This window comes from Ptychodera flava, chromosome 18 (assembly GCF_041260155.1).
Source record: "Ptychodera flava strain L36383 chromosome 18, AS_Pfla_20210202, whole genome shotgun sequence".
Classification (NCBI taxonomy): domain Eukaryota; kingdom Metazoa; phylum Hemichordata; class Enteropneusta; family Ptychoderidae; genus Ptychodera; species Ptychodera flava.
The window spans coordinates 38,333,057-38,357,675 of record NC_091945.1 but is presented as its reverse complement, the minus strand read 5'-3'; the positions used below and the strand labels follow the sequence as shown (position 1 = coordinate 38,357,675).

Below are 24,619 nucleotides of genomic sequence, written 5' to 3'. Positions count from 1 at the left end.
TGGAAATACAGATATTGTATTTGCACTCTGGAAATACAGATACTGCACTCTGGAATTACAGATACTGTACTTGCACTCTGCAAATACAGATACTGTACTTGCACTCTGGAAATACAGATACTGTACTTGCACTCTGCAAATACAGATACTGTACTTGCACTCTGGAAATACAGATACTGTACTTGCATTCTGGAAATACAGATACTGTACTTGCATTCTGGAATTACTGATACTGTACTTGCAATGTGGAAAATAAGACACCACATTTGCAACCTGTAAATCATGATACCATTCTTGCCATCTGGAAATCCAGACACTGTACTTGTAATCCTTACATTAGAAGTAGGTTTACTGTCTACTGATTACTTACTAATACTGAGGTTCTCATCAAAATAAAAGATTCATGCAATATAATTGACATGAACCATTTCTTTCGCCATGATAAATAATGACATATTAATGAAGGAAAGCATGAAAGCCTTCGCCACAGAATATCAATTAGGTGATGTATATTGCAGTATGTGTGTCATCTGACATCCAATATTGCTTACAACATAGACAGAGAAAGTAAAGTTTTGAAAAGGTAAGAATTTTATTTGTTCTTTTATTTTTACTACATTAAACTTTGGCAAGCAAATGTGTTGGTAATCAAATAATAATGAACAACTACTGACGAAATTCTCTCTGATTAAAATTTTGAACATTACACCTTGATGATTAAGGTCTAAGTCAAGTAAAAGCTATTTTCTCATCAGTATTATTGAAAAGAATTGAACTTAATCTTGTATGTGCTGAAACATTGTTGGTCACTGACATTTCTGTTACTGTATATTTCAATTTATGCAAGTAATGTTTTAGTATATTTCCTTATCTTGTTTGCCAAACCAACAGGCATTGAGGATCCCATTTCCCATGAAATAATTGCCATAACCCTGTCAACACGGACTTCTACATGACATTGACTTCTGGCCCAAACCTGATCACCATCCTTATAATTTCCCTCCAGCTCCCCACACATAAGTAAGCCTTGAAATCTCTTGTTCTTTGCCGATTTGCTGAGGAGTCTGAATATGAAAGGATCTTCTGGATTGTAATCTTTTTGTTTGAATGGTCTACAAAGAAGCATCTGCCCTTCCTTCAATTTGTCCCAAACACCATCAGTGGATAGAAATCTCACTTCTTCAAAATGAAAGTCATCTGGAAAGAGAGTTTGATACAAAGGTAAGGGCATCTGTAGTGTGTGTGTGTGCATTGCACTAAACAAAGTACTTCACATAATATTTGGATAAACCAGTTACTTACTAATACTGTTTTTGTATCAAGAAATTTGAACAATTTATGATAACGCCTATTTTGAGGCAGTTGTAGCATGATTTGAAATACATAGATGGAGGTTTGTTAAAAGGCTGTTGCTATTACTTACATTTCAAAGTGTCAGAGTAAAACATTAATTTTCATCATTTACCTTCACTATTGATTCCATTTCTTTCACTTGATTGTGACACTGACTCTGAATCTGCAGAACAAACCGGACATAATAATACCACAATTACATGTTTATAAGTGCATATGTGTCCTTTGAAATTTTGATATAGGTTTTACATTTAAACAGTGAAAACATTTTCATATTTATAAGCTTTTAGTACTAATAGATATTTCACATATACTTAAAGAAGTAAATGTGAACATTTTCGTCTTAAAAGCACCATTATTTAATAAATCTCCCTGTAATTTTTACTTCATACTGGTAATAAATTGATTTCAGCATCCAATATCAGCTACTGTACGTGTAAAAACAATGAAATTTCAATTCACCTACATAAAAGGATAGACATAAACAAATTTAAATAGCTAGATATTTTGGGAATACTTCAGGGTTGAATAAACCATCCTTTGCTTGATACATTTATTGTAAAATTTGGTTAATCATAATTTAAATATATGCCTGCTGCTTTGCAAATGGAAACTATTAAAACTAATTTTCATCATGTAACCATCTGTATCATTCTTCAATTTGGCACAACTTGCCAACCAATCAATGCAGTTCATTTAAACCATTGAATAGAGCTTCATAGATTTCATTCGTGCTGAAATAGGTAGCAATACTTGTATCCCTATCACCAAATTGTCGATACGTTAAGAATTTTCTCAGTGTGTACCCATTTCACTTACATAAAGCAAACTATATTGACATTACCTTTCAACTTTCTTGCATTGGAAGGTGATGATGGCTCAGCACCACCTAGGAAAAAAACAGAATGAAAGTTTTACATGAAGTTAAATGCTACAGGTAATGTATGTAAGTTCTTAAAAACTTTTAGTGTCTTCAGTGCCCTAGTTTCCAATTCCACAGACGTTTATCTGAAAGGTGCCTCTTCATGCAAATGGTCATAGTTACTTTTAATTAATAATAGATAAGTAAACTCACCATGATCCTTGCTGGTCCTTTGATCGGTTTTTTGTTTTCCTACCACTTTTGAGTGTTTTTCCCTCTCTGCAGTGTCAGATGATTTGTGCATGTCTGATGCTGTCAAGGGAAATGACAGGTCATATTGATAAAGAGCTCAACAAGATCTTCTTTTTCTCTATGTACACCAATGTCCTCTATATTTGCAATGGAAAATATTACAAATTATTTGATTAGGCCATTTTATGCATTGTGTCGAATATCACATGAAAAGACATTTTCACATGTCATATCGAAAAAAAAATTATCACAGTCAGGAAAACACTTACATTTACGCTTCTTCATTGTCTTCTGTTTGTCACATTTTGTTTCATTGTTTTCTTTCCTTTTCCCATCACTTTCTGTAAGGTTAGAGAAGAACTGAATAATAATGTATAAGAACAAAATCATCAGCTCATACAATCCACTGTAAGACTTTGCTTCACACAAGATGATCCAATCAATGTTTTATTAATGCATGCACATAAAGTGTAAATATGGGAATATATACACTACTTTGATGTGATTGCTATTGCTAACTTCAAAACAATATAATATCAGTTGAAATATACATTAAGTTCATTCGCTTGTCATCATTTTGCTTATCAAGAACACCATTTTTATTTGAACACTTTTACAATAAATACGGGGAGAATTTTCCAAGTTTCTCGATTTCAGTCACCTAAAGCATACTATATTGACATTACCTTTCATCTTTCTTACATTGGAAGGTGATGATGGCTCAGCACCACCTAGGAAAAAAAACAGAATGAAAGTTTTACATGAAGTTAAATGCTACAGGTAATGTATGTAAGTTCTTAAAAACTTTTAGTGTCTTCAGTGCCCTAGTTTCCAATTCCACAGACGTTTATCTGAAAGGTGCCTCTTCATGCAAATGGTCATAGTTACTTTTAATTAATAATAGATAAGTAATATAAACTCACCACGATCCTTGCTGGTCCTTTGATCGGTTTTTTTGTTTTCCTACCACTTTTGAGTGTTTTTCCCTCTCTGCAGTGTCAGATGATTTGTGCATGTCTGATGCTGTCAAGGGAAATGACAGGTCATATTGATAAAGAGCTCAACAAGATCTTCTTTTTCTCTATGTACACCAATGTCCTCTATATTTGCAATGGAAAATATTACTAATTATTTGATTAGGCCATTTTATGCATTGTGTCGAATATCAAATGAAAAGACACTTTCTTGTGACATGTGAAAAAGAATTATCACAATCAATGAGATGAAAGGCTTGTAAGGAAAACACTTACATTACGCTTCTTTGTTGTCTTCTGTTTGTCACATTTTGTTTCATTGTTTTCTTTCCTTTTCCCATCACTTTCTGTTAGGTTAGAGAAGAAATGAATAATAATGCATAAGAACAAAGTCATCAGCTCATACAATCCACTGTAAGAGTTTGCTCCAGACAAGATTTTCTGATCAACAATCCACTTTTTACTGGTGCATGAACATCTAGTGTCAATATGGAAATATATACACTATTTTGATGTGATTGATATTGCTGACTTCAAAACAATATAATAACAGTTGAAAGTTATGGTTTTTAACCTCATTATGCTTACCATGAACACATTTTTTAAAATTTTAACACCATTACAATTAAATATGTGGAGAATTTTCAGTGTGTGTACCCATTTCCCTCAAATAAAGCACACTATATTGACATTACCTTTCAACTTTCTTGCATTGGAAGGTGATGATGGCTCTACACCACCTAGGAAAAAAAACAGAATGAAAGTTTTACATGAAGTAAATTTCACAGACGTTTATCTGAAAGGTGCCACTTCATACAAATGGTCAAAGCTACTTTTAATTAATAATAAATATGTAAACTCACCACGATCCTTGCTGGTCCTTTGATCAGTTTTTTGTTTTCCTACCACTTTTGAGTGTTTTTCCCTCTCTGCAGTGTCAGATGATTTGTGCATGTCTGATGCTGTCAAGGGAAATGACAGGTCATATTGATAAAGAGCTCAACTTTACTGATGATCAAAAAGAGCAACAATACCTTATTTTTCTCTATGCACACCAATGTCCTCTATATTTGCAATGGAAAATATTACAAATTATTTGATTAGGCCATTTTATGCATTGTGTCGAATATCACATGAAAAGACATTTTCACATGTCATATCAAAAAAAAATTATCACAGTCAGGAAAACACTTACATTTACGCTTCTTCATTGTCTTCTGTTTGTCACATTTTGTTTCATTGTTTTCTTTCCTTTTCCCATCACTTTCTGTAAGGTTAGAGAAGAAATGAATAATAATGTATAAGAACAAAGTCATAGCTCATACAATCCACTGTAAGACTTTGTTCCACACAAAATTCCATCCAAGCACATGGTGTGGATATGCCATAACAAACAATATATTATCTTCATTTTGTCCGAGGAAATCAGAATTAAAAATTGGCACTTCGCAAACTATTACGCAAAATATGATGTAGTCAGAATTTTTTTGTCAAAATTGGTTTATTCTTTAAATACTATATTGACTTAAAACAAAAGTACAAAATTATGGATCCTCTATTAATAGGGTCATCCATAGTAACTTTTATCCCTTATATCAAAACAACTGGACTAGCCTCAGTCAAGGAGATATTTCAACTTAAAAGGTTGAGACTAAAACAGGTACTTAATATGTATAATACCCCCTCAATGCACATGGTCGCAGGTAAAATGAACAAAGTACCAAAAACAATATGTCTTCAATTCAGGAAGTAGTTTATTCTTAACCTGCGGAAGCCTCTGTATCCGAATCACAGTGGACACTAACATTACAATCATTTGCAAAATAGAGAATTTTATTATTCAAGTTCAAAGTGAAAAGTTGTCTTACTATTTAAAAACTTGACCAATTTGTTCATAGCATCTGCAAGTCTATGGATAGAAAAAATTACTGACTTGCACCTACTTGATAAGAACATTTATCATGCATAACTCAACTAAAATCTGTAACAGAAAGTAAGGAAAGACTGGCTGAATCTAGATTGCATACTTACTACTTTTCATCAGCTCTCTCGCTGCTTTTGGTGTCAGCTTGTATGTCTCATCTCCACATGACATAATCATGTTGGGACCATGTGATCTCCGCCGTCCTTGAGTGATACAGAAGGAACCATCTTCTATGTGCACATGGAAATCGTTACCCTGTTCAAAGTAATAAATAAATGGTTATCAATTCTTGCCCTCATAGCAGTATGCACACATAGCATACCTACAGGTAAGATCATGATTAACAGTTAGGTTACAAAACAAAATGTATAGGGAGGCATGTCGAGAGTTTTCCTCTTGGAATCTGCTTTGCAAAAGAAATAATCTATGCTGTAGTTCTTACTATATAAGTAGTAAGAAGGAACATACAGCATTGTAACTGCAGAATTGCTGATCAAGATAACAAACAATATGCAAAGACTTGCACTCATTATTTGTTAATTATACATAATATGTACCTTTGCTTTGATTGATGCTTGTTGGAATTCTTTCTTGCTCACAAGAAAAGACTGTAGAAGCTTAAGTCTTTCATCCATGCTCTTTACCCCTTGAAGGTCTTTTGTTATGGCACTGGCTTTAAGTGATGGTTTCCCTCAAATATTTTTTTCACAATCTCAAATTCAAGATCAGGTAATCTTGCAAGACTTTGGATCGGTCTCTTTGCATCAAGTACCCTTTTCTGCAAACAAATCCATATCACACAATCATTTTCATATCGATAAAGAAACAAGTTGTCTATTGAAGAAGTAAAGTTTCTGAGAATCCTTCAACAAACAGGACTGCTGTTTAATCCATTTCATAAAATGTAATGATGACTGATTTTGGGTCTTTTTTACAACTTCAGAGTCTTATTACACTGCCAAACATGCTTTGTCAATCATGCTTCATTCTCAAATTCTGCCTTTTTCAACACCGTATTGATTTAATTTAGTGTCACGGGCTGCATTTATATAAAAATGTTGGAGCAAATGCAGATAGGATACATGGACTTAATGTTATTTAATAAAATTTCACAGCTACCTCATACTTGAATCCTAACATGGCATACAGCTTCCTCCAAAACTGATTTGACTTTGTATCTCTGCCCGGTGTGCATCCATCTGTAAATTCTTTCTTAATCGCATCCCTAATTAACATGATATAATCCCAGTCGGACATTGGGAGACAGTTTGATGTCGACAAGTTTCTCTTTATGCCAAGTCTTTTGCACTCTTCGTTTGTTAGGCCTACATACAGACATACTTCCCGTTTGTTCAGGGTTGCATCCTCTCCAACCAATAGTGCCTCTTTTTGTGCATGAAAGTTGTGATTTCCGTCAGTGACTTCAACGTGATAATCATGTACCTTGTCAGGTTTGAAATAATCCTTACTCCGACAGTCCTTTGGGTCGATTAATCCAACTAATGGAGTTGAAAGTTCTAGATTTCGTCCTCTATCATCTAAAAGGTTCTGACTAATACTTGACACATGTTTTACATTTAGTTCACGAACTTTCCTTTCAATGCTGGGTGGTTTCAGATTGTCTATATTCAAGGTAAATTTTCCTACAAAGCATTTAGCAATTCTGTGATCCATTGCTTGCATTATTTTGACGTTGGTTTCTTCCTCATCAAGTTTGTCTGATTTGGTGCCATGATGGTCCTCATATGGTTTTGTAATTGTCTCGTGTGTTGATGTACTCGCCTCTTCAATACTGTCATCTGAACCACTAGCGTCACTTTCTGTCAAGATGACAGTATCTGCACTGCTGTCATGCACTTCGTCAGGTTTATCACTTGGCATCCCCTCTGCCACATTCCAAAGTAAACTATTTTTGAATTTGTTGACAAATTCTGCAACAGTCTTTACGTTGGCGAAATGTTGATATGAAAAGTACGTTGTAGGACGGAAGTTCAACCAATTCAAGTGCACGCTATTATTGCTGAAGTTTACCTGTAAAAATACCAAAGTGGTGTATCTTTGGTAATCAATGAAATCTAATGATACCAGTCTATAATAATTTTTGTATACAGACATATGTGTTTATTAATTCTCACACGTCAATTAATTCTCATTTCCTAATTATTTGTTGATTGCTATGATTATATCTTTGAAGAGTGTCAAATACACACATACACATGTTTACAGTCAGGATATTCGATATAAGTTATGACATACCTTTACAAGTTTACCTTCACCAGCATGAACAGATCTCACATATCCAAATGAATCGCTCTTGCCAATGTCTGAAAAAGTAAGCATGCCATCATGGGCATAATATTTTGACCAGTAAAGAACTATGCTCACTTTGGTAATGCAACAGATAGAACAAGTGACCTAACAGGTGATAGGGCTCTGCTGTGTTATGTAGAGAATAAATATATGTGATACATACGTTATTTAAGGTGCATATCTGTGATAGCTATTTTCAAAAATAGCTGCAACCATACAATTGAAGATTTAATCATAATTTAAACATTTCATGTAAAAGTTATCCAAAAGAAGATGTCTACCAAATATCAAAGCTATCAGAGAAAGAGTTTTTGAGAAACAGGGTTTCTGACCAACAATATTAGAAATTGTCCAAAAAATACAAAAATTACAGATTCCATCTTAGTTTAAACACATTGAATAAAGATGATCGCTTGAAACATGCATACCAAATCTCAAAACTGTCTGGCAAGTTGATTTCTTTACACAAAATTTTTGAAAAAAACTTGCAGAAATTACTCACAAATGCAAAATAGAAGATGTTATTATAGTTTAAGTATATCACTTTCAGATAATCCCTAGGAGCCTGCATGCCAATTATCACCGTTATCTGACAAGCAATTTTTGAGAAACACATGTTTTTAACAGACAATAGCCAAACATCCACCTAGCATATAAGCTCCGTGTTGCTGACGGTGGTGCGAATAGATATTACATAAGTAAAAATGATGATATATTTGTTGGCTATAAGCATCACAATAAGAGTTGAAATTTGAAGTTGGAATGTTGAAATTTTCATGATTGCTGCACTTTTTCTTCAGTATGGGTTTTACCTTTCATATATTTGTCGAGAGAAATTCCCTCTTTTCCCACTTTGACTTCCACTCCTGCTGAAACCTCATCTTTTCCAAGTGACCACCACTGTATATCAAGCCTGCAATTACAGTAATATATAAATGTAAACTATTGTGAAGAAAAAATACTTGTTACTAGGGTGTCACAACGTGACATAATGTTGTACTAATTTACATGTTTGTAGTATTGAACCCCATTATTACCCTCTTTAACTCCAATTTCTGAACGTCTTTATAATTGTCAAAACAAGTCGGCTTCCAGTGCAAGAGTTCACTTATGATAAGAAAATAATCGAACGAATTATCCTAGTTAGTGTCTAGAGGTCAAGAAACCGGACACCAGATGTGACTACATGCGCATTGAAGTATAGCTGTCTAATAAATTCATCACTAGCCCTATGCTTGCCTGGCTCCACCGCGCACACTTTCAATTAACAACACATTACAATTTCAGTCCATTTTCACAAGTTAATTATCCTGTTGAAGTACGCTAACTTGTAATGCATTGGTAGTAGTTTTACATTTTGCCTGGCAGTTGAGTCTAATTTAGCAATTACAATAGGTTCTATGAGGCCCATGAGGCCTGGAAGCGATCATGATGAAGCATCTCAGCATGCCTGCGTATCCCAAGAGGTCGGTTGCTTGTCCGCGAGACATCTATCATTTCGTGCAAGCAAACACCTTGAACGCCACTTTCTTTCCAAAATCGGTCAAATCAAATATGTATCTTTCTTTCATGGGTTCGACTTTGTTGTGTGTACCGGTGCTTTACTGTATTTTCTTTTGCCGTTTTGTGTCTATGTTTATATCTATTGTATTGTAATTTTGACCTCCTGTTATCGGATTATAAATGGGTATGGATGGATATGATTGCGGTTATTTTTATAATATCACATAACTGAGCTCTCGCTTTTCAACCACCATCCTCAAACATTAAACAGTCATCTCAAACTAATAACCAGTTCAGAGTTTTCGCTGCTCGCTCGCCACATCTCGTATTAGTCACGGCGAACGCCACACTGACGTACTTCAGCAGGGGAGTAGAAATCAAGAAGTTTAGGTTGGAACATGTGGATACAGGGCGAGTCATCAAGTATACTTTTATTCCCGTAGCTACGATCGACGTTGCGATCGGGAGCGTTTTAAGTAGATTTAGACAATTGTTTTTTCAAATAAATAAATGTAATAAATATGGGACCAGACGTTAATAATGCGCTAATCCTTGTCGATAAACGCCTTCTCGGAGTGCTCCCACCGGTCAAGAAACCCTTTCTTAAAATTCCTACGTCACCAGCTAATCCGCATTCTCGCGAGCCAGAGCAATATATTTCCGCTCCGCTGACCTACGCAATAATCAAACTCTGGCATATACGCCGGGAAACTGCGGAAGTATGAATAGGGGTCAATTAATTATTCATGAAACATATCATCAGAATTAGCCAATCACGAATCCGTTTTACAAAGTCATGTCGAGTCGATCGTAAAGCTCCTCATTGTCTGTGTGTACACAATCGAGCTTTCAGGGCCTGAGATCCTCCGGTTCCGTTACATCTCTTCTGATATATGTTGCATTAAATCCGATAGCTTTCAAAATTTTGACAATTTTTCTGTCATGATCGAGAGCAACGGCGACACCATGTGAATACTATGGCTTCGGTATGTACACAGACTACGGCCAGCAACGAACCCGGCCCGGTTCCACTGCAAGGTCGTCCCCGTACACTCAGTGTGACTATTTTCGGACGATCTCAGTTCGGACATTTATATAAAGACATGCTGTTCGTTGTACTCACTTCGCTCCGTACTGAAAGCGTTTTACAAGTCATGATACCGGATATTAAGTCAGGTGACGCTGCTGTCCCGTTTTGAATAGTTAGTTTTTTCGGTAGAAACTATTTCGGGCGCTATAAAACTTCGCGAAGTTAACACACCGTACGATACAACAAGGTGTCGAAAGCAACACACAGAGACAGCCCATGTCTCTTGACGGGTAGCGCTGAGCTGTTGCCGTAAAGAGGCGCGTGGTTTACTACGATGCTAATCCGTCGATATGCTGGTTTTTTTGAATACATAAAGATTCGATATGCTAATCTATTGAATACATAATCAGCCAGCTTGGCCTTACATTTCTTCACGGCAGTTTCTCTCATGTAGGTAAATGAGACATCAGACGATACAGAAAACTGAATGATACAGACGTTGTGGTGTAGTGTATCAAGTCTATCTCACATCTGTCCACTTCCACCAAGTAAACATCCTCGAGTCAATATACAGACTTGACAGTCCACATTCCAGGGAATAAGTATCCGTGACGTGATATGTTACAGTCCTTACTCTTAGACTTCAATAAAGTAAAAAGTTGTAGTTTAGACATCAAGCCTGCACCGTTTGTCCCTGTTATGTTTCCACACACATGCACACACATGAACACACAAGACATATTACATGTGTGACAAAAACAGTTATATCATTCATGTGTCTTTAAACTTTGAGTACTGGTTTGTTGGTTTAAATGTTCGCACTTCAATTATTAGCTTTCGCCGCGCTGTGACCCAAAAGAGACGTAAGAACTCGCAAGTACTCAAATGGCCCGCGGTCGAGAATTGATTCTGACACGCAGCTCTTCGAACAATGTTTTCTTGAAACAAATACTTTGGTCTTCACAGCGTGAAGATAAGCAGATATTGCCAAGTCGTTCAAGTCTTCCGAAACAAAATATGAGCGACGCTCCGATTGCGTGTGAAATGTAGAGCTTCTACGCTGCAGGATGCCAGATATATGAGACCGTCGTAACACACACGGCGAATGTCCGCTACGATTATACATGGTCTTAACTCTTCACGAACTTCTGTCCATGGTCCGAATGCAGATATGGCAATTAATATTATTCTCAGGATTTCAAAACTTCATTTAAATGACATATCTCATACATTGACTGTACATCATGGATGATCGCTAGTGCGGGAAACCCGTTCCGTTTTGTGGAGCGTGCTTCACAAGGGCGCGGCAGGTTCAGTGAATTCCATTCATGAGTAAATAACATAATATTGAGCTTCACAGCTTCACTGAGGTTGCACATTTTCAATTTTGATACGTAATACGTAGTTACTAGACTATAATATCACGCCTCTTCCTTTACTGTTTCCTTTAGCGGTAATATAATGCATCCAGTAACTGAAGCCGACGACACGTCATTACTGAACAGCAACGATCTCGAAATCATGTCAGCCACATAACAGCCAGCTAAAATGGGATTTCAACTCACTTTGTCAAGACGGACTTTAAGGAAAGCGTGAGTACTAAATAACTGTACAAGCTGTGTGTAACACACCCTTTGAACTGAGTTTACATGACTTCCTAATTTTTAAAAGATGTGAAGGAAATTTTCACAATCCTGTTGTTCCAGTGTTAATTAATCTTTCAGTTTGCGCGGGAAAATAAAGCCTGTATACGCAAGCAGTACTGTAAGCAATCTAACACTTGTTGAAATAAAGTATTACATATAGAGCTATCTTGTTTTTCTTGAGTGAATTTCTCATTGTAAATCGTATGGCAGGAAATCTGCTTTCCTTTTGAATTTGTGTGCTTGCTCAACTGTGTATCCCTGAATTTGTGGCTATAGCACAAAGTTTCAAGGCAGCCATGGGAAATACTCGCGTTTTCATTTGTACTAGTTTCAGTTGGGATCAGCAAAGCAGGTGGTTGATTCCGTTAGACTTGATTTCCACAAGTCATTGATAACCATCTGAAATCATGGGAAAGGGATAAGGAAGGCGTCCCAAGAACATAATAATTAACATTGCTGAACGTCGATAGAAGATGGTTATATCGGGTATGATATAATGTACATCCTATTTCATTGACTATGATAAAATTATTCTCCTGTTTCCACAAAATTTATTGATGCGTTTCAATTTCTGTGAGACAAGTGAATTTGCTTGTATGAAAAAGAAGACATGGTTTGCAGACCGAAGTGACAGTAATGAAGAGACGGTACACAATACGTTTCGTAATTCTTATAAAGGATCTCATTTCCCAAGATAGAACGGCAGACATGCATTCAATTTGTCAGTTTCAGTTACAGTCTAGTTATTCATATACGCGGATGCAGGCAAGTGAAATGGGATGATTGAAGGTCGCTTTTTTGGGAGTGATACGAGATTAAGTTTGACGATGATTAATGAATGCCTTGAGTACTTGAAGTATTCTCAAGAGTGCATTTCAATCGCTGAGGAATTTGGCAGATGGTATACATCACCGCCGAGTGTTGAAACCGTGTGCACCATTTTTTAGATGTTCGTTTGAGAGATTTTCATCTGCCTTCAGCTTATTTGACAATCAACAAGTGCGCACCACATCAGCAAATATAATTGTGGCAAGCAATCTATTATTCTCCATGCTATTGTCTAGACAGAGATGTCTAATTACTGTATTGCTGGGACGTGCGCAGATATAAGGTTTTACGCTCAATATGAACGTGTCTCACCTCCTTGCATGGCAGAGACACACATCGCCAAAAAATACTACATGTGAACACGCAACATATTAAGGAAATCATATCTACTACTTTACACTGGCCAAGAATACCCTTTCTCAGTCATTTATTTCATTTTCCCAGGTTCTCTCCTCATTTCAATAATTGCGGTGCCATTTATACTTTTCTCTAATCATACCACCATGTTTTTCCATATTCCGAACATTACACATCTCGTTTTTGTGTTATTTTCATCCATGGAAACGGGATTTTGCGTAAGGCAAGTTTAACGCATAACTCATATTCTTACATGGCATGGGTATACGCTCTCTGACAAATCAAGGGAGATACCCAAGTGCGTTGAAACGAGAATTGTATTTTGGAAGCGGAAACCGAGACTTGTTAACAACTGTCTTTAAATGTATGAATGAAAGTGTGTAAGCGCAATTTCGTCCTTACATTTGTAGAGAAAGCTAAAATCTGGAAGGTAAACATTGTCGCCATACATGTAAAATGTTAACCATTTCTTGAACCGTGAACGTGAAAGTATCATCGATGTAAATTAAGAAGTTAACGCAACTCATTGTTACATTGTTACACTAGCTGCGTGTTTCATTACATTGAACTAAAACACATATGAAGGGAAGGGCACCTCTTTTCAACAGCCACCCGCAAACCTATGATAATTTCAGATGAAGTGTCGAGAAATACTCACGTTGGTTGACTATCCAGTTCACATACCCCATCAAAAACATCTTTTTCTACTGGTATCGTAGGTGCTGATTTTGATGGACTCGAATGAAAAGTATACACAGATTCCATGTTGTCAGATGCGTCCATGATTTGATCAAAACAGTGAATGCGATGAAGAACAGCAATGGGATGTTAGCAAAGGAACGTTAACTAATGAAATGCAGGACTACTAGTGTTTGATGAAGTTGCAATTCGTTCAGTGTGTAAACATTACGTATGCAAATAACCCCTCCCCGCTCCGCAAGTTATCTCGAACTGTCCAATCACAATTTTTTTGTGAATTTGGCGCCTTATTCAACTGCCGCTTTGGCATAACATAATCGAAGTAGGCGACTGTTTCATGCCAAGCGAACCTAATGTTACATTAGTACCGTGGGCCAAAAGTCGGAACTATGCCGCGGCGGAAGGCACCAGCGCCCGAGCTTCAAATTGGCAAAATCGTGGCAGACCTTACGGAACAATGCCGCTGTGGAAATAATTGTGTCGACAAAATATCAAGGGATACTGTTCTAGAGCTTCGGCAACGGATTTACGTCCTCCCGCAAGGATCAGCAAGATATAGTAAATTAATAGAATTGTACAAACTTATGAACATCGGCAGAAGTTTTGGAAGAGAGAAGTTTACTGTCCACGGCATAATCGTTTGCAGGTAAAAGCTATTAGTTTTATTTTATAATACATGTAAATCACCATCGCTATAGGGTGACGCTGTATGTTGTATGCAGCGTTTCCGTTCAAAACTTGCGTACTGTTTTTCGCAACTGTGTTTTTATTTGCTTCAAATGTATCAAAATGCGTACAGTGAGAATCAGTAGTGAAGTGAGTTGGGCAGTATTTTCTGTAGAACTTGGGGTTTTTACCGCATGCTTAATTAACAAAAAACAATAGCCTGGGGGCTTAAAAGGTATATCTAGCTGAGCGCTTGCAATGCCGTAATTCATGTCTCGTATTAGACTGTCGACAGTCCCTCGTGCCTTCTTTCAAGCCAACTTAGGCGATCGAGCGTCGAAGGCGCGAGGTCGAGTGCTTGTACCAGCCAATACCGGAAGCTACGCCGATAGGCGAGACCAAGCGGTACAAGCGACTGGCGAGAGTCTAGTCTAGTTGAACGCGCGGCCTAATGACTTCATTGTTCAAAGGAAATACTGACCACGAAATTTAATAGTGTTTTCAAAGGGCCAACCAAAAACAGATACAGAGTCCAGCGGGGCCTCACAAGAATGCAACTCGACAGTGTCTAAATCGTCACCCGTAAACACTTTCCAAATAACATCCATCGTAATACTAATGACCATTAGGCCTAACTGTATTGTGTTACCTCCTCCATGGTGTTACCAATAACGTAGACTCGTCTGTACAGAACTGATTGACATGGCGCTTCATGATGATGAAATCTCATGTTGCATAAGGAGTTGCGTTCCGCTAAATGTTGCTATGCCATGATAAATGTCACTTGCAAGCAGGTGCATATGTTCTAATTTTATCCTGCATTGAACCGTGTTCTGGCCATGTAGTGCGAGCCAAGTACGTCCGTGTCATGGGGCGGCATTTCTCGATGCGCATTAGTTTATGCAGCCGTGATTTTTTTTTTTTTTTTTTTTTGCGTATTTCAGAACAATTTTGCGTGAAATACGCAGGATTTTGCTTAACGGAAACACTGTTGTAGACAAGAAGACAGAGATGTGCTTGGAGGATCTTAAAAAAGTCGATCACCGTCCCTCCGGTGGAGGGACGGTGAGTCGATTTAATGAAAAAGTTTTAATAAGTAACCTCAATCATGGAGGATTTTTACCACCAAACGTACACCAAACGTGCAAAGATCGTGGCACACGTTCAAATTTCAACTCAGAAGAAGGCGTCATAAAAATATCACATGCCACTTGCGCGAATATTCACCTCGTGGGCTAGACTTGGTTCAAGTCAGTGAATTTACAAAAAATAAAATCATTATAATAGTTTCTTTTGTGTCTCTCCTATTTCGCTCAAACCTATTCGGAATTTGGTAGCTCAGGGGCAGGTTTTCCCAGCGATTTTTATATTGAATGCGTTACCTTTGAGTCAGCGCAGTAGGCCCATATTGTGAGTTAGTTTCTGCCGGATTTCCGGGTGAAACTCCCCGTATAGCGTTCACTCACACGCATTTCACATGAAAGCAAAATACAAATCATTGCGTTCACTCCACTCAAACATGCACAAATCACAGACTTGAACCAAGTCTACTAGTGGGCCTACTTGAACGCAAGTAACACGTTGCAGTGAGTTACGCGTTGATGGGCTTGTTGTCTCTCGTCAGCTGTAGTTTGATGACACGTTCGCGTTCTGCTGAGATTATACACGGTCCCTCCAGGGCCGTGGACAGCACTGCAACTACTACTGATAAGGCGTACTTGGATTTGTAGTAAGGCCTGCGGTGGGAGGCCGTATAACGCCGGTAACACACAGCCCTGCCATGTAGCTGTGATATCGCAGCGGTACTTGTGGCGTGTATCGAACGCGCTCGGGTCATTGAGGTCATGTGCGTTTACGCGCGATCGAGCAAACATCGTAGAAACCATCGACGGCTCACGGGAAAATGGTCGAAAATACGTGTTCTTATCTTCAAGAAAGTTAGCAGGCGTACAGAATGAGTCTCAGATAGTCAATGATAAAGATGATGCAAGTTTATTTATTCAAAGGCTAATGTAGTTCATTATTTTGCAAGCTAAATCTACGATACCGGTCGGTCTCGTCGTAAACTGCCAACGAAGCCTATGCGTTGGCTCGCAGCGGGACTGTGGCGATGACCTCAATGACCCGAGCGCGTTCGATACACGCCACAAGTACCGCTGCGATATCACAGCTACCCTGCCATGCCATGCTTGCGCTGGAGTTGGTGTTCACAATTAACGATCCAATTTCCCCCCGAACTGAGAGGCCGCGCTGGTCGCCATCCTGGTCTGACCCAGATTCATGGGACAAGCGACCGTGGCAAGCGCGCCATGACCTCTGGCCCTATGGTTATTTTAATATCAAACGTGACGTCATACACTGTGTACTAAGCTCGAGAATTAGGTATTTTTCAAAAAAAATCGCCACATATTCTAGAGTCTGTTAGCAAACATGGCTGAAACCTTGCTTAGATACCCAGGTGCATATTCATTGAAATTTTAAAATTATAAATCTTGCGGTACGGTAGGTGTCAAAATTAAAGTTCGGGTGCGTTACATACAATGCAGTGCACTAAAAGCACCCTTCTATTAAGTTCTACCTTTAATCTCACGCTAACATTATCACTAATTTCTTTTAAAAATCGCCTAGGCAACGTTTTGAGCACCTGTGCTCCTGATAGCGTTCAATCCCTGCCAAAACTTTGAGTTGGTACGAAAAACACGACCTTTATAGGGAGAAAAGCGGTCGAAAACTATTGAATCCGTACGGCCTTAGTGACCAAAAAATCGCTTGCAGCAGTCCAAAGTTATTATGCTCTTGTGACAGGAACGTGAAGTAGAGAAGAAATATCCTCCCGACGAGGCGTGCGCTGGTAATTGTCCATCAGGTTTTGAAGGTCATGAGATCTGTTGCACAAGCGTGCGTTTAAATCGCGTGTTGCAATGCGCATATGCATGCTCGCTGTATCTGTCCAGACCTAGGACCCTGGTGATCGGTCGAAGTATAACGAGAGACAGGAATAAAATACGGTTTCCAAGAAATCGATTTTTTTTGTGGATCCCATTTCTACAAAGGCCAATCAAGTATGCATGGTAGGCCAATGTACAAGACTCTGGGTTTGTGTTCACTTGTAAAGGGAAAGCTCTTCACGTACGTGACCCCTGTCGCTTACCATGTGCACTTCTGCAATTTCACCCCGGGATTTCATGCAGCCGAAGGAAAACAAAGATTGCTTTTAATTAGCACATTTAACCTCAGGATGTCAGTGATGCCTTAGGCGTTTCAGTTTGGCTTCATCTATGTTATTATCTGTAAACAGATTCGCTTGGAGCAAAGTCTGTATGGGACTATCTGAAAGAAGTTATTGGCGTCTCAAGGGGTATGTTTCATCTGGCGTTAACCAAGTTTTGACGTCACAGGCTTTTCCTCGATGCAGCAGGGGCGTAAAAGGTAAACTCAAACTTGTTGACATATCTACTAGTTGCAGATGATCAGCCCGTGAAGGAAAAACGTTTTATGGTAATCTGTCTGATACATCGAACATTTGCTCTTTCCTAACTAAACTGTCTAACTTAAGCACTATTTTAGATTGCGCTTTAGCATGTTTAGGGAGCCATAATTATTTACGGCGTTGGGGATCGGAGGAATGTGAGGCGGGTTCGCTAAAAATATTGAAAACTTAAGGGGGGTGCTAAAGTGTGGAGAGGAAGAAGGGGGTTACTCATTTTTTTGTACAAAAAATAAATATAAACACCTCTCAAATTGCACCATTGCACACATTTTCTCAAACTTTGTTATGCGAGAGGGGGACACCGGACCCTCTCGTGCTCTCCCCCTTGAAGGTTCGAACTCGATTGAAAACACTGTATTTTTACCAGTAAAAGACGAATTGAAGACATTGCTCAGATGGCAACAAACTGCACCATTACAAATATCAATTTCTCAAATCTTTCACAGAATCAAGGATAAAACTAAACTTGTGTGAATTCATTCTTTATTATCACAGAAACATTTTTTAATTGACTTCAATTCAATAACCATTTTGACAGCTAGCCATACCATATTCTAGCCATACACTAGAAGCTGATTGCTGGAGAAATGAAACAAGAACGTCGCAGATTTTTCATTCCTGCATATTCTTTTGCCTTCAATCTCTGGCAAACTGAGAACTGTTTTTCACAAAATGTATTGTCAAAATGTATTGTTTGGTTGTTAAATATTGTGACTTTGTCAAACACTGATGATGCGAAAAATGTAATAAATATATCAGTGTTCATTGCCATTTTCAAACAATGTTACCTGGTGCAAAATCAAGTGAAACACCTCTCCGTTTGCTTTATTAGAAAAATCAATTGCTCAAAATTTTTGATGCAAGAGGTGGGGGCCCACTCTCATGCTCTCACCTTTGGGGTGTTGTGAAAGTTTTACTTAGGTTACTCGAAAATTCGGAGTTTCCGATGCAATTCCTACAACCCCAAGGCAATAAATAACAATGCCTCCCTCCAATGACAAGCAATCATTTGCGATGATTTATACAATACATTAAATCTTTGGCCCATAATAAACTGTCCATCTAATAAGACTGTCATCCTACTGAAACAAATATAAGAAAACAGTCGACCACTAAATTTTCTAAACTTTGAAATAGACATTTAGTATTAGACTGAGAACTCAGTTGATAACGTTCTTTATTTATAATTTGCACAATTTATAGGAAGTGTTGCAGTTGGTTTCATGAAATGGTACGTTGATAAAATGGGTGACTACTCTCCAGATATGGAAAGAATTCTAATGCCTTCATGCTTGAGAGTAAAAGATCTGTACAATGAGTATAGGGTTTGCAATGTGGAAAATGAGATAAAGAAGAAACAATTTATAAGCTTTGGAAGAAACACTTTCATCATGTGTCCTTTCCAAAGGTATGTAATCATTTATCTGTATGCTCACATACTACAGAATACTTTTTTAGCTGTAAATAAGGCAGTTTTTGCACAAACACATGTACAGTGCACTTTATGCTCGATAATGTTTCAGTGGTTTTACTTCTGTTTGATGCATTAAAATAACCAGTGTATTAAATACAATTGATATCACTGAGTCGTTACAGTGAAAATAGATGGAGATTGTTCAAAACAAACACATGTATAAGTAGTGGAACACTACTGAGACACAATGATGAGTAACTTGGTAAATATCATTTACAATAAACCTTGATATAACAATTGATTTTTTAGCTAAATTAAAAAAAGAGAAGGTGAAATTGATATTAAGTGTATGTACAAATCACTATTGCTTGACAAATGTTTTCTACATGTAAGCTTATTGTACTACCCATATTCTGTTTGGCTACAGTTGTGCAGATATTTTAATCAATACAACCATCTGGCTTGCAAGCTGTGTTACTTGTGTTACCTAGGATAATTTTCATTGTGTTTCAATGGAGTGTAATGCATGGCACTTCTTTACAAAATCATTAATTGACCTCACTATACATGTTTATAATATTTAGTTAACAATAAAATCATGTTTCCTCTGTAGATGCCAAGAATGACGCAGTGCAAGGTTTGCATGCTGTTAAAAGATGCCATTTCTAAGGAAGTCAATATGGAGAGCAGACAAAGTCTTCTCATTTACAGAAATGAACATCTAAACAGACAACAGTATGTGTTATTGTTATTGACCAATATTTAGTTTTTTTCACAACATGAATGATTCTTTGATGTAGTATGTGACTGAAGCTGACTTTTATAAATGTTTAACAGAAAATACATGTGCTTTCTACATCACAGTGCCCAAAAAGACTATGTTATAGTCATCAAAACCTGCGAATTTTGCTATTAATTATTTGAAATAGGAATATAACATGACTCAAAAAGTGTCTGTTTTTTGGATTGTCATTTGGTAATATAATAATCAAGGGAAAGTAGTTTTAAAATTAATGTTTGGTATAACAAAATGTACAGAGACTTTACACTTCCAAAAGCATAAGAATGATAACATTTTTGGAATAGTTTGACAAAGCTGAGTCATTCATGTTGACCAAAACTACATTCCCCATGCGACATAAGAAGACTTATTTTCACCTTAAATTACATTGCATTAACCACATTTCAGAAAGGAAAGGGAAGCATACTACCAGCGAAGAACCGATGCTGAGAAAAATCCTGATGAAATTCTGTCTATCATAATTGATGGTATGGATCAAAAGAAAGGTGATTTACCTCATTTCAAGGGATATGCAGATCCAAAGGTAAAAGTAATTTTGTTTTTTATATTCCATAAAATATAGGTTGATATATTTCAGCAATCACTTCCTTCATTTATGTATGAACTTAAATTCTATTTCAAAGTAATTGCAAGATGGAAATAGCGCTGTTCAATGTTTGTCGCATATAAATAAATTTATTGTATTAACAATTAATCCAAAGAGTTATAGAGGCATGTACATACTTTTGAAGAGTGTACTTCCATTTTGGAAATTATGATTAATCTAGTAATACATTCCAACATTCTTACATTTTGCTGCACAGGCAAAGCATCATGTGATTTTTAGCAATTTTGGCATAGATAGTTTTTCCGCATATACAAACATCACCTTTAGATAAAATACCTGTTTACAGTGTATTATTAATTATGATGGGATGTCACAGAATATACTACCTTTATTTACAGGGCATTGGACAATATAAACTGAAAACTCACTTCACTGGTGCTTTGTGTCATGCAAATAAGAAGATGTATACTCTGGTTGACCTTTGCCAATACTGCCATGATACAAACCTTACCTTAACATGTCTCTTGCATACATTGCATAAGGAATCGAAAGATGGGAAGCTTCCTGCCAAATTATATGTACAACTTGACAACTGTGTGAGGGAGAATAAAAATAAATTCTTCATTGGGTTCATGGCCTATCTTGTCAAAAGGAAATACTTACAAGAGGTGAGGAAATTGTTGTGCATATTCACACTTACATTTCCTTATGATGTAATAATGTAACGTTCATTCCAGTTATATTATCATATATCACGATTTTCCTCTATTCCTTTCATACCTTGATTGGATGACAGCATAAGTGAAATGTTATGAATTACAAGTACAAGTCAAAGGTCAAGGTCAGATAAGAATGTGGATTATAAGGCTTAAGTGCACTACCATAGTTAATAATGTTTTGTTTCCAATATTGTACAACTGAATCTTTTATGAGATGAATCACAATCATGTTCAATTGTAAACTGACGTTACAAGCGATGAGAAAAGTTATATACTGCATTTTGAACTCTTATCTTCTTAGGATTAAATATGTGAAGGAATGGCTCATACAATAAATGTATGATGTAGTGAACCATAGAAAGTTATCCGTGGTAATACAAAAGATAAGGCAGACATTAGACTGACTGTCATTCATGCATATAGACACAGAAACACAGTAAAGTACGTTCATGTATTTAATCATAAATTTCAGATTATGATGTCATTTCTTATGGTTGGGCACACCCATGAAGATATTGATCAAAGATTTTCCAAGTATTCACAAAAGTTGAAGGAGAATGATGCAAAGACTATGCCAGAGCTTGCCAAGGTGTTGGAGAATTCTACTGATCCCCAGCCAGAAATAACCATTCTCCAAACTGTGTGGAACATCCGAGACTGGTTGCTACCTCACCTAGAAGAAATTCACAATCAGTCATTTCCACATGTTTACAGGTACTGTTCTGTGTGTAGCCAATCAAATGCTTTTGTAATCAAGGACAACAGAAAACAGCTATTTCTAACAATTTTTGATGCAGACATTTCCTTTGTTCATTAGGAACACTATACCAGTACTTTGTTTTTGAGGAACTCTTATGATACATGGACTAGCCGGCCCAAATGTTTCGTGTTTATGAAGCCCTATATTTCTATTTCCTTGACATTGATACTTGAGTCTATCATATTGTTGATGATGGTCTTAGCCAAATCAAGAGTCATTTCCTTAAAGTTAAAACACTGTCATTTCAGAATATATCTGGCATCGAATGGGGAAGTTAAAGTCCAGTATAAAAACTGGAGCACAGACTTCAACTGGCAACCAGAAGATGGACTGTTGGAAATATTCAAAAAGGAAAATGGTTTACAGAGCATACCTGAAGGATATCCAGATATTGCTCCAATGACTTTCGATGATGCTGAAATTCGGAAAGTGAGACAGAGTATTGCCAAAAGCAAGGTACATGTACATGTATCTAGTGTATCTTTTGATCGCTCTTTCAAAATGATGGATGAGTGATTATCTTGGCTATACTTTTCCAACTGTTGACTGAAAAAAAGAGGTTGTATGTATATCTCATTATCGAATGGTGTCCAACTTCCTCATGGTAGCATGGTAATACAGAACTCAAAGTATTCCTCTATATCAATAAAATAATGCATTTGAAATGAAAAATGTCACAGACATTGCAATATGTACATGTTAGCTTACCTAAGATGTTGTTCTGATCATAGGATGTCCTCAGTTTTGCTCAGTTTGAGTGGTGGAGGACTTTCCTGGACAGTCCCAAGACAGAGACAGTTACGATGAGCAATCAAACTACAAACTGGTACCTTGATGAGCTTTATTCTTACAGACCAGCTCCCCCAGCAGTTACCACCACAAGTCCAGAAGAAACTGACACGATTCAACGACTACTCACAAGAGAAAGGGAGGGCCGGCAGGTTCGTAAACGAAAATTGTGACAACTATTTCAAGTGATTCATTATTGTTCTTCTATTTATTGCTTCAAAGATCATAGTCAACCCTTTGAACGCTGTAATTTTTGCTGCCAAAATTTTAGTGCAACATTTTACAAATTTTTAAGAATTTTTCAGTAATGTTTTTGATTATTTTTACCAAATGGATATTACATTTCATTGGCTCACTTTTTCATCAAAATTTTAGCAAAATCTGAAAAAAATATCAAGGTGTATATTTTATAAAGGCAACAAAAATTGACTTTGGTGCTCAAAGGGTTAGAATGTTTTGAATTCATAGACGTACCTCGAAGCAAATTTATTTCCTTATTTAAATATTTTATCTGAAAATGGCTCAATAATATTGTCTCTTTTTATTTAGGTAACAAATAGCATCCGGCAGCAAAGAGGAAGAAGAGAAACACGCCGATTAGGAAACAGGCCAGCTAGATCAAGGCCTGCTTGCAGAGTACCAATTGCAATTGGAAACATGGCAATTATTAGAATTGATGGAGACAAAGTGATAGGAAAAGTTGTGTCAAAGTTAGATGGAATAATATCTTTAGAAGTATACCGCAATGTAGGCAGTGGTGTTTATCGACCTGTAATTCAAGCTAATGGGGATGTCACTGTAAGAAGTGGGCCCATGAGCTGTGTTTTGCACAGCTTCAGAAGTCTCACCTCATTAAATAAGCTACCTCGTAACATGGCACAAGCATTAGAGAGATTACAGAACACACAGGACTAGTAAATTTTCCAATTTACATAAAAAATTGTTCACTGTGAGAAATCATATCCTTGCTGATACTTTAAGGGAAACATGCTGAAATTGATAACCAATGATCATATTCCTTCAGGAACATTGGATATGCGACCAATGTATAAGTATAAATTGAATACTTTATTTTGGACACTACAAATTATGTAATACAGACAGTTAAGAAATTGGCATTCCAGCAATCTATAAATGGACAAATTACATTTATACATGTAGTAGTAACTCCTAGTTTGCAATAAATAGACTTACAAACTATTTATTTCAAGCATATTTGTAGTCTGTTACCTCCAGTGTCATGAGGAAACATATTGTGGATGAACTATATTAACATCAAATTGTTTCTTTTACAAATATAATGGATGAATTCTTCATTGTGTGTCTTCTGTTGTGAGCTGCAAGATCTAGCTTTCAGGATTGCAAGCAAGCGGGTACCACTTACTTTGGCTGCTACAACCAGGTCAACAGTCACTTTGCCCAATTAGTTCCTGTTAGCATGTCTGATAGCAAACCAGCATTGTCACATACTGTGTAAGGGGCCAGGGCAAAACAAAATGTCGAAAGAATTATAAAAATCAGAATTTTAATATATTGAGTAACCCTTGCCTTTTTTATGAACATCCTTGGTCAGTGAGTGATTTCCAAGAATGATTCATCTCAACAATAGCTATATGTACCCATAAGATAGTATAAGTAAAGTATTTGACATGCTTACCTCTATAAAGGTTACATGTCACTGCCAGACAATTACT

The 24,619-nt window shown here is 37.0% G+C and overlaps 3 protein-coding genes across 5 annotated transcripts; 1 reads left to right on the top strand and 2 right to left on the bottom strand.

Annotated features, from left to right (window-relative positions):
* Nucleotides 1–573: 573 nt before the first annotated feature.
* Nucleotides 574–3,490, bottom strand: LOC139117564 (uncharacterized). Its single transcript, XM_070680793.1, has 7 exons — nucleotides 3,391–3,490; nucleotides 3,154–3,198; nucleotides 2,737–2,808; nucleotides 2,429–2,527; nucleotides 2,198–2,242; nucleotides 1,466–1,516; nucleotides 574–1,197 (listed from the first exon to the last, which is right to left on the bottom strand). Exons 2-7 carry the CDS (start codon nucleotides 3,158–3,160, stop codon nucleotides 839–841), a joined length of 633 nt encoding a protein of 210 aa, XP_070536894.1. The 5' UTR covers nucleotides 3,161–3,198; nucleotides 3,391–3,490; the 3' UTR covers nucleotides 574–838.
* Nucleotides 1,056–24,125, top strand: LOC139117563 (uncharacterized). 3 transcript variants are annotated; one of them, XM_070680789.1, is made up of 13 exons: nucleotides 1,056–1,221; nucleotides 2,222–2,290; nucleotides 3,178–3,247; nucleotides 11,660–11,800; nucleotides 17,703–17,833; nucleotides 19,098–19,302; nucleotides 19,922–20,043; nucleotides 20,498–20,633; nucleotides 21,056–21,325; nucleotides 21,849–22,090; nucleotides 22,385–22,592; nucleotides 22,868–23,077; nucleotides 23,475–24,125. In XM_070680789.1, exons 7-13 carry the CDS (start codon nucleotides 19,922–19,924, stop codon nucleotides 23,838–23,840), a joined length of 1,554 nt encoding a protein of 517 aa, XP_070536890.1. In that variant the 5' UTR covers nucleotides 1,056–1,221; nucleotides 2,222–2,290; nucleotides 3,178–3,247; nucleotides 11,660–11,800; nucleotides 17,703–17,833; nucleotides 19,098–19,302; the 3' UTR covers nucleotides 23,841–24,125. The 3 variants fall into 3 exon arrangements, with proteins under 3 accessions (XP_070536890.1, XP_070536892.1, XP_070536891.1); XM_070680791.1 differs by lacking the exons at nucleotides 1,056–1,221; nucleotides 2,222–2,290; nucleotides 3,178–3,247; nucleotides 11,660–11,800 and adding an exon at nucleotides 14,105–14,384; XM_070680790.1 differs by lacking the exons at nucleotides 1,056–1,221; nucleotides 2,222–2,290; nucleotides 3,178–3,247; nucleotides 11,660–11,800 and having other exon boundaries at nucleotides 15,373–17,833.
* On the bottom strand, nucleotides 3,166–6,044 carry LOC139117737 (uncharacterized). Its single transcript, XM_070680978.1, has 7 exons — nucleotides 5,923–6,044; nucleotides 5,473–5,620; nucleotides 4,637–4,708; nucleotides 4,305–4,403; nucleotides 4,137–4,181; nucleotides 3,718–3,788; nucleotides 3,166–3,198 (listed from the first exon to the last, which is right to left on the bottom strand). Exons 1-7 carry the CDS (start codon nucleotides 5,998–6,000, stop codon nucleotides 3,166–3,168), a joined length of 546 nt encoding a protein of 181 aa, XP_070537079.1. The 5' UTR covers nucleotides 6,001–6,044.
* Nucleotides 24,126–24,619: the final 494 nt, after the last annotated feature.